Source organism: Sinocyclocheilus anshuiensis, unplaced genomic scaffold, assembly GCF_001515605.1.
Source record: "Sinocyclocheilus anshuiensis isolate Anshui unplaced genomic scaffold, SAMN03320099.WGS_v1.1 scaffold1759, whole genome shotgun sequence".
NCBI classification, from domain to species: domain Eukaryota; kingdom Metazoa; phylum Chordata; class Actinopteri; order Cypriniformes; family Cyprinidae; genus Sinocyclocheilus; species Sinocyclocheilus anshuiensis.
The window spans coordinates 72,081-82,375 of record NW_015548294.1 but is presented as its reverse complement, the minus strand read 5'-3'; the positions used below and the strand labels follow the sequence as shown (position 1 = coordinate 82,375).

General features: G+C 47.3%; 1 protein-coding gene across 1 annotated transcript in view; it reads right to left on the bottom strand.

Moving 5' to 3' along the window:
- LOC107655940 (male-specific lethal 3 homolog) overlaps window positions 1–10,295 on the bottom strand; it is a gene marked incomplete at its 5' end in the record, with an annotated part of 152,236 nt that overhangs the window by 79,467 nt on the left and 62,474 nt on the right. The window contains 2 exons of the mRNA XM_016443574.1: window positions 8,048–8,132; window positions 8,235–8,334. Of these exons, the coding sequence (XP_016299060.1) occupies window positions 8,048–8,132; window positions 8,235–8,334 (185 nt within the window). The remainder of the gene's footprint in view (window positions 1–8,047; window positions 8,133–8,234; window positions 8,335–10,295) is intronic.

Here is a 10,295-nt window from a genome sequence, read left to right as displayed (position 1 = left end):
AGTAACAATCCTGTCAGATCGTCCATCCTTTGAGTATAACGTGTAATGTTACAGGTCGGCCGATCTGGTTTCGTGGTTAAAGTTAACCTTTTCGACATGTTTCCGTGTTGTCCTTGCTCAGCAAAAGCATGGACGCGATGTTGTCTGGGGGTTTGGCAAAAGGAGAGTGGGACTGTGGGCGGTGCTCGGGGTGGTGACTGAAGGCAGTGACTGTGTAGTTCTGACGTCAACTTTTTACGGAAGTCACAACGGTTTGTGAAAAATAGCTAGAACTTTAAGCAGGCTGTGTGAATTGTACTGTGGACTGACTGTTTTGAAACTTATATGGTAGTTACATAGCACCTAGACCTCAGTAATCGTGAAAAAAAGCCAGGAAATTTCCGTTTTGACAATATGGGACCTTTAAGGTTCTGCAGTCCAAGAACCTTAAAGGTCCCATAAGCGTGAACACAGACCAAGAACCAGTTTGAAAGAACTGTTACTGTAACTGTTACTGAAAGAACTGATACTTTTGCAGTGCTGCAGTATCATTCTAGTTTGGTCCCCTATAGTTTCCTGTAATGTGTTACTAAAGGTTCTGAAAACATTCAGTAAATGTGATGGAAGGACCTAAATAGGACCAAAAAAAAAACAAAAAAACATTCTAGGTTGGTCCTACATTATGGGAATGTAGTGTAGAGACCAATAGGGAACGTCCTATAGTAATGGTTCCCTTAATGTCCTGAATGTTCTGTGAAGGTCCTCCAAATAACGTCCCCCAACCCTTTAAGGAACTCCACAACATGACCATCTCGGAACGTCCTGGGAACATCCTTGACACAAGCGTGGATGTTCTGAGAACGTTTTGGGAACGTCAGATTTCCAAGTAAAATATGGTCCCCTAAACGTCCCGAGAACGTCCTGAATGTTCTGTGAAGGTCCTCCAAATAACGGCCCCCAACCCTTTAAGGAACTCCACAACATGACCGTCTCGGAACGTACTGGGAACGTTACTAGGCCACATCCTTTACACCAGCGTGGACGTTCTGAGAACGTTTTGGGAACGTCACATTTCCAAATAAAATATGGTCCCCTAAACGTCCCGAGAATGTCCTGAATGTTCTGTGAAGGTCCTCCAAATAACGTCCCCCAACCCTTTAAAGAACTCCACATCGTGACCGTCTCAGAACGTTCTGGGGACATAACTAGGCCAGAACTGAGGACATTTTGGGAACGTAAAATTTCTAGCGGGGGAGAATAAGGCCTGAAGTTAGGAAGAACATTTTAAGGAAAATATAATTATATTTTCATAATGATTTTTTTTTTTCTCAAACTGTGCTGTAAAAACACCCCTGGCCAAATGCCCACAGAGGGCATCACTTCCCACTTTGATAATTACTGTAGTTACCATGTTCTGAACATCACATCCTTTCTTTTTCCCCCAGATTTAATCTATCTAGGTTGCTGAATAAAAATATTTGGACTTTATATCTAAAAATTACCTCAACTTAGCACCAGCAAGCTTGTTAGCTAGACATTTAGCATCAGTTAACAATATTTACTTATTTTCAGTATGGTTTTGAATAAACATTCGTATCTGTCTACTCAGCTAGTTAATCCAAACAATATAAAAATGTATACTGTTGATAAACAATATAAAAACAGACGTCACATAGGGCTAAATGCATAGCATTTTAATAAAACTGTTAATGTTACGGCAGCGGGGAATATCAACGTGCACGAGTTATTTTATTTCATCTGTATTATTTTAATGTTTCGGTTTTGTTTTTTGGCCTAAAACATAGAGACACTGATGTTGATGCGTCTACATTCAAGCATTTCAGTGGGCTTAAATAGATCACACTTTACAGCAGATTTGGGCCGATAGACGATGCCATCATCCATCGCCAATGGCTGACAGACATCACGATGTTAAGCTGACATTGTGATCCCCCCCCACCACCCCCTCTCCTGCAATCCGCCGCATCCCAGTTCCATGTTCGGAAAGGAAATGAAGTGTACTACGGAAACCCTAAAGAGAATAAATAGCCTACGAGATGGGAGGATAAAAATATTTCAATACTTTTTCTCGCAATTATATAGTTGGGTAAATATAGGCGACTGTATATAAATTGCAGGCATCAGGGAGCCGCTATTGAAACCGCTTTCGATTACGCACTCTCATTTTACTTTCACTTTTGAGATTCGCGATCACAAGGACTCTATACTATGGAGCGGCAGTCAGACGATGCCATCATCCATCGCCGATGGCTGACAGACATCACGATGTTAAGCTGATCGCTATTGAAACCGCTTTCGATTGTGCGCTCTCATTTTACTTTCACTTTCACTTTTTGAGATTCGCGATCACAAGGACTCTATACTATGGAGTGGCAGTACTTACCACACATTTGACAAGATTAGATGTTTGTCATTGGTGCTCAGGATCTGCAAATCATTCGCCATCATTCTATCAGACATTTCGCCTTACTCTGTGTATGTGGTAAATGAACTTTCATGTACTGTAATGCAACAGGCTACCGCTAGCAAACGGCTAACCTTTTTTGCGAACCGATTTAAAAGGTTAATTGAAAAGAATCAGGTCGTTCTTGAATCAGACACCGCTTCTGCGTGTCGGAGCCTGTGATATATTATAAGGAGTAACGATATGTTGTATGAAATGTAGTGACGTAAAAAGTACGATCTTATGCTTTGGAATGTAGTGAAGTGAAAGTAAAAGTCACTCAAAATAAAACTACTCCAGTAAAGTACATATACTTGAAAAATGTACTTAAGTACAGTAACGAAGTAAAACTACTCCGTTACTGTCCACCACTGCGTTGCGTCTGGCAAACTCGACGTTGTATCTTGCTACAGATAACGTATCAACCGTGCGTTTCTAGATGTGGTCGCTACCTGGTGTCGGGTGATGGTCATGATCGCTGCCTCACATGTCTGGGCATTAAGCACGCTGAGGTGGCGTTCGTGGATGAGTCATGTTCTCATTGCGGGAAGATGACCATCTTGGAGTTGTGGACCAAGCTCCGTTACCTCAAAAGGGGCGGAGCTCCATTGCCTCTGCCTCGATCTAGTTCCCGTTGTGGCGGCAGTCAGGCGGGGGCTACTTCAGGCAGTAGCACTGGCGGTCTGAGGGTAACAGTGATGGCAAACCCTCCAGGGAACCAACCCTCGGGGGACCATCACTCCTCTTGCACTCTGCAACCAGTTGAGCTGCCAAAGGAACATGTTGGGCCCTCTACAAGGAGCGTACCAGCAGTATCCTTCGGCGCTCCTCCTGACAATCAGATATCGAGAGGGAGAGCCAGAGCTTTTTGGAGAGGAAGATTCGGCTGCGCTGCTGCCCTCTGGGACTGTAGCAATGCCTGAATCAGATCTGGAAATGACGGCTATGCACGGGCCGCCGTGAGGGTAGGGTAGGCCCTCAAGGTTGGACGATTGGCTCTTCGGGGTGGCCCGCGCTGGTTCTCAGCACCCCGCCCCCGTGCCATTCTTCCCGGAGGTGCATGAGGGGGCTTACCAGGTCGTGGAAGGCACCTTCTTCTGCCGGAAACCGACCTGCTAACTCCTCCTCCCTCACCCCTCTCGACGGTGGTGCAGCAAGGGGGTATACGGGGGTCCCCCCGGTGGAGCGGTCAGTTGCGATGTAGTTGTGTCCTAATACCGCCTCCACCCTGCAGGGCAAACCGTGCCTCTCCTCCAGGGTCTGTAGGTACTTGTCTGGTCTGTCCGGCGATGCTTATGTGGCCTGTGGAGAAGCTGCCTCCGCCTTACACGCTAAATCTCGGAGGGATCTGCACGAGGATGGTCACGATATGGAAGTTCTGAGAGATCTCCGAACCGCAACTGACCTCAAGATCCGAGCGACGAAGGTCACTGCAAGTTCTCTGGGTCGTGTGATGTCCACACTTGTGGTCCAGGAGCATCACCTCTAGCTGTGTCTGGTCAACATGAGGGACGCCGACAAGTTCGGTTCCTCAAGGTCCCTGTGTCCCAGACCGGCCTCTTCGGCGACGCAGTCGAGAACATGGCCCAGCAGTTCTCGGCTGCACAGGAGCAGACTGAGACGATCCGACATGTCCTGCCCCAGCGGGCAGATGCTGCCTCCACCCGTCCGCAGCACCCCAGCCTGCTCGTCGCCGAAGGCGGCCCCCTGCGTCAACCCCCGCTCCCGCGCCGCATCTGCAGCAGCCTTGAGCAAGCGGCACCGTGGAACTAGGAGTAGGCAGGCCGCCCCGCCCATCCAGGCCCCCGTCAAACCTGGTGGTGAACAGAAAAGCAAGAGGCCATGGGACGGGCGACCCAGAGACAGAGGGAACTGCTCTTTGAGGGATGGTGAATGCACCTCTCCCTTCCCCGGAGGAGGGCTGGGTGGAGAATCTGGTTTCCAAAAATCTCGACAAGAGAGCGGTTTTCTCTGTTTCTGGATCCCAAGAGGGCATGGAGAGTCGTGGACGGACCAACACCGGGCCACACTCATCCTCCTCTCTGCACCCTCGCTGCCCCACCACGGGTAATTCGGTGGTCCCGCTGGTCCAGCTTGTACGGTGTCTGGGTGCCTGGCTACCCAAACCGTCCCGCTGGCTCCTGCGGACCATCAGACTCGGTTATGTTATTCAGTTCGTCCGGTACAGATCAGTACAAGGTCAAGGTCCTGCCCTTCGGGCTATCCCTGTCGCCCCGTGTCTTCACGAAAGTTGCGGAGGCAGCCCTTGTTCCCCTGAGAGAGCAGGGCGTTCACATTCTCAACTACCTCAACGACTGGCTCATACTAGCTCAGTCTCAGGATCAGTTGTGCGAACACAAGTATTTGGTGCTCTCGCAGCTCAGTCAGTTGGGCCTTCGCGTCAACTGGGAAAAGAGCAAACTCTTCTCAACACAGAGGATCTCTTTTCTCAGCGAGGAGTTGGATTCAATCGAACAGACAGCATGCCTCACGCAGGAATGTGCTCAGTCGGTGTTGAACCGCCTGAATACATTCAAGACCTTGCGTTTCTCCGGGCAGGAGTGCCCCTTGAACAGGTCTCCAGGCATGCTGTGGTTTACACGGATGCCTCTGCCACCGGCTGAGGGGCCACGTACGATGGGCATGCAGTGTTGGGGGTTTGGACGTGCCCCCAACTGCACTGGCATGTCAACTGTCTACAGTTGCTAGCAGTACACCTTGCCTCGAACCGTCTCAGAAGGTGCATACGATGGAAGCACGTGCTGGTCCGAACGGACAACACTGCGACCGTTGTGTACATCAACTGACAAGGTGGTCTACGATCTCGTCGCATGTCGCAACTCGCCCGCCACCTCCTCCTCTGGAGTCAGAAGCATCTGAGGTCGCTTCGTGCCATTCACATTCCGGGTCTGCTTAACTGTGCAGCCGACAAGCTGTCACGAGCTGCGCTCCCCGGAGAGTGGAGACTCCATTCCCAGATGGTCCAGCCTCTCACTGCCAGTTGTTTTACTCCCTTACCTAGGGAACATTCGGCACGGATGCACTGGCACACAGCTGGCCGCGGGGCCTGCACAAGTATGCGTTTCCCCCAGTGAGCCTTCTCGCACAGACACTGTGCAAGATCAGGGAGGATGAGGAGCAGGTCCTGCTTGTGGCGCCCCACTGGCCCACTCGGGCCTGGTTCCCGGAACTAATGCTCCTTTTGACAGCCCCTCCCTGGCAGATTCCAGGAAGGATCTACTGACTCAGAGATGGGGCACCCTTTGGCACCCGCGTCCAGACCTCTGGAAACTTCACGACTGGTCCCTGGATGGGACGCGGAGGTTCTCGGTGGCCTACCCCAAGAGGTAGTAGACACCATCACTTCGGCAAGAGCACCGTCTACAAGACACACTTATGCCTTAAAGTGGAACCTGTTTGTCGAGTGGTGTTCTTCTCACCGAGAGGACCCCCGAAGATGCCTGATCAGAGTCGTGCTGTCCTTTTTTGCAGCAAGGTTTAGAGTGAAGGCTGTCTCCCTCCACCCTTAGAAGTCTATGTGGCTGCTATTGCTGTGTACCACGACCCCGTGGAAGGCAAGTCGGTAGGGAGGCATGACTTGGTCGTCAGGTTCCTTAGGGGGTTGAGAAGGCTAAATCCCCCCCTGCCCCCCTCTATACACTCTTGGGACCTGACTCTTGTGCTCAAAACACTACAGCAGGGCCCATTTGAGCCTTTGCAGTCAGTCGAGCTAAAGTTTCTTTCAATGAAAACTCTGTTCCTGACTGCATTGGCCTCCATCAAGAGGGTAGAGGACCTGTACGCATTTTCGGTCGATGAATTGTGCCTAGAGTTTTGGCCGGCTGACTCCCAGGTAATCCTGAGGCCCCGGCCCGGCTACGTGCCCAAGGTTCCTACTACCCCCTTCAGGATAAGGTTAAATCCTCCCCGGCCCCCCTCTATACCCTCTTGGGACCTGTCTCTAGTGCTCAAAGCACTACAGCAGGACCCATTTGAGCCTTTGCAGTCAGTTGAGCTAAAGTTTCTTTTTTAATGAAAACTCTGTTCCTGCTTGCACTGGCCTCCATCAAGAGGGTAGGGGACCTGCATGCATTTTCGGTCAACGATTCGTGTCTAGAGTTTGGGCCGGCTAACTCCCAGGTAATCCTGAGGCCCCGGCCCGGCTATGTGCCCAAGGTTCCTACTACCCCTTTCAGGGATCAGGTAGTGAACCTGCAAGCGCTGCCCCCGGAGGAGGCAGACCTAGCCCTAGCTTAGCTTTGCTTTGCTTTGACCCGTCCGAGCCTTGAGATGGTGCGTAGACCGGACTAGAAGTGTTGCATCCTCCTGGGCGCTGGCTCGTGGCGCCTCGCTCACAGATATTTGTAGAGCTGCGGCCAGGGCGACCCCAAACACATTCGCTAGATTCTATAGCCTTTGTGTGGAGCCCTCGCAGCTCCTGTGTTCTCACCTCAAACGGGTAGAGGCACTGAGAGGCCCCGGTTTAGTGTCGGCTTGCTAAAACTGCTCCAAAGTGTCCGTACTGTAGACCCTGTCGAGCTCCTCCATCCCCTCGGCAGCCAGACGTGGCGGAATGTTCAGCGCCAGGCCCTCACTCGATGAATCCGTGAGAACCGGTAGAGGGCTGGGTTCCATATGTAGAGACCTAAGTGGATCCCATATGTGTAAAGTCCATGGTATAGCCTCAGAGCACGTGTTTCCCCGGCAGACTTCTGCCATTTCCAAGAGGGTTATAATCACCTCTAATCTTCCATATGCACCTAAACAGTTGTTCATATGTGTAAGTGCTTCCGAAACCTCCTTCGGGAAGGACGGGGCTTCCGCAACATTCCTGTTCCAAGTGGTACGGATACGTTTTCCCAGTGTTATCCAATCTCACTGAGTGGGTAGTGCTACGACAACACTGACTGGCCTTCTTGTTGTGAGCCCCGGCCTTCACCGAAAAGGGGGCGCAGGAGGCTCGCATAGGACACTGGAAGGGGCAGCATCCATGGCGTTTTGGTAGGGATCCCAATTCGTCGGTCATTACCGAAGTGACATCGAGAGTGACCGACTGAAAGGGAACGAGGGTTACATACGTAACCGAGACATTATCTAAAAAGATGAGAGATACTTTTTTTGGAAAAAATAAACTCTCTTTAAAAAAACTAAAAAATGAATGCTTATTTTACTGAAATTCTACTGGTATATAACTTGCATACTAATTTGGAACACAGTGTATGTAACCATGTAACCTGTAACCATGATAGTTGGAATGTACCCCTAGTCCTAACTTTGTGGATTTGGGCTTCATTGAGAATCATATTTCTGTCTTAGATGCATTCTTATAAACTTGAGTAAATATGAGACATCTTGAAACAAAATATATAAAAATATTATTCATATTAGTTTTATCTCACTCATTTCTCTTTGTCCAGAGGACAACCTAAGGGCAACATCACAGTCCTCAAGTACTAAATTGTGTTCTCTATCAAGTGATCAGCATGATCACCTTGAAACTTCGAAACAATGATTTACAACTAGCTCTCACACATTTACCTTACATAAAGTTCTTATGTGCATTCAAGTTAATCATGTGCATGCAAAGGTAAAAGAAATCTGCACCTGAGGAAAAGCTCGAAGTGTTTCACTAGTGCCCTCAGGTTCTTTTCTGGTATGTGCATCTTCCTCAAGATTTCTGGAAGTTTAACTAAAAAAAATAAATAAATAAATAAAATAAAGGCTTAAAAATGTAAGTATAATTCCTTTAATTTATGACATTTTTAAACATATACAAGAAGCTGATATTCACCAAATAGCCGAAGCAGGTGCTGAGCGCCATAGAGGTAAGAAGGAGGGGGAAGCTGGTCACTCTGAGGGTAGTTTTCTGGTGTCAGTCTCCAGCTCAGAACCTCAAGACAATCACATAGGGGTGGACCAATTTAATGAGCTATTTTTTAAATTAGGTTATAAGCATATAAGCAGTATTGCACCAGAGCATGTTAAAGGGGTCATATGATGCTTTTTTAAAGATCATTATTTTGTGTATTTGGTGTAACAGAATATGTTGACATGCTTTAATGTTCAAAAAACACATTATTTTTCAAATACTGTACATTATTGTAGGTCCTCTATGCCCCGCCTCTCTCAAACGCTTCATTTTCTACAAAGTCCCTCCTTCCGACAAGTGCAGTCTGCTCTGATTGGCCAGCTGACCCAGTGCATTGTGATTGGCCGAACACCGCAAGCACTCGTCGGAAATGTAACGCCCCTTACCATAATCGCGAGCTTCATCTTTCAAAATAAATGTAAAGACAGAGCCCGAAAGGGGAACAGAGTCGCGTGACAGACACAGTGATGAAGCTGGTATGTGTTTGTGATGTGACCCGCTCTCCCTCTCTCTCTCTCTCTCTCTCTCTCTCTCAATTCAATTCAATTAATATTGCTTATTGGCATGACATATTTGGCTACATATTGCCAAAGCATTGTACATAGCAGAACAAAAATCTGTAATGACTGTAGATCAAGGTTAAGTTGAGACTGTGACAAATACACGTCCTTAAGAGACTCACTGTACAGTCAAATACAGCAGAACATTCCTGAGTTCCAGTCGCTCCATGAAAACCACAAATTAAGAATATTACTTGGTGAAGGACCTACTTCCTCTTTGGTAGCACATTATATTTATAAATGCCACAAACTAAGAGTTAAAGAGTGAACACATCTGCATTAGTAGTACCATCAATGTTTATATAAATATATATGGATGTATTTTACGTGCATATATATTTATATAAACATTGATGGTACTACTAATGCAGATGTGTTCACTCTTTAACTCTTAGTTTGAGGCATTTATAAATATAATGTGCTACCGAAGAGGAAGTAGGTCCTTCACCAAGTAATATTCTTAATTTGTGGTTTTCATTTTCATGGAGCGACTGGAACTCAGGAGTGTTCTGCTGTATTTGACTGTACAGTGAGTCTCTTAAGGACGTGTATTTGTCACAGTGGAGGAAGTGCTCCTCCGTCTCAACTGATCCTGATCTACATTCAGTACAGAATCGCTCTTCTTTAGGTAACCACGTGTTTTTATGTCGTCCTCTCTCTATGGCCAGCTGGTGGTCACTCAGTCTGTACTTGGTCAGTAAATGTCTGTGTGTTATATTCCTGACTGAGACCAGATAGTCAGCCAGACTGTACTCTCTGTTGAGTTTCAGATAACATTGGAGACGACTTTGGTCTTTGGTTTGTTCTTTCCAATGCTGTATGTATGTCTCCTTCTCTTCATTCATAATTTCTTTGATTCTCCCATGTTTTTCAGGGTTGGTGATATCGAGTGCTTTGTTAGTCAGATCTGACACCATTACACAAAGATGACTTTTTTGAGCACTCCTTTTTTGTGTTTTTAGTGCTTTAAAATGAAGAGAATCCTCCGAACTAGAGTTTAAGTGGATCCAGAACTTAAGAACTCTTTTTTTAATGATTAGATTTAGGGGGAGACGGCCTAACTCGGCTCTGCAGGCGTTATTAGGTGTGTTTCTGTGCACATGAAGGATGCTTCTGCAGAACTCTACATGCAGAGCTTCTAAAGGGTGTTTGTGCCAGTCCTTATGACTGGAGTTACTCGCTGGGCCCCAGATCTCGCTTCCATACAGGGCAATAGGCAGTATGACACTATCAAAAATCTTTGTCCAAATTCTGATGGGGATGTTTATTTTGAATAATTTCATTCGTATGGCATGCAGTGCCCTGCGGGCTTTTGTAAGTAATGTTTTAATTGCCAATTTGAAATTTCCAGTGGGAGTTAAAACCAGACCAAGATAATTATATTGTAAAGCATGTTGAAGTGTGGTGTTGTTTAAAGTAAATA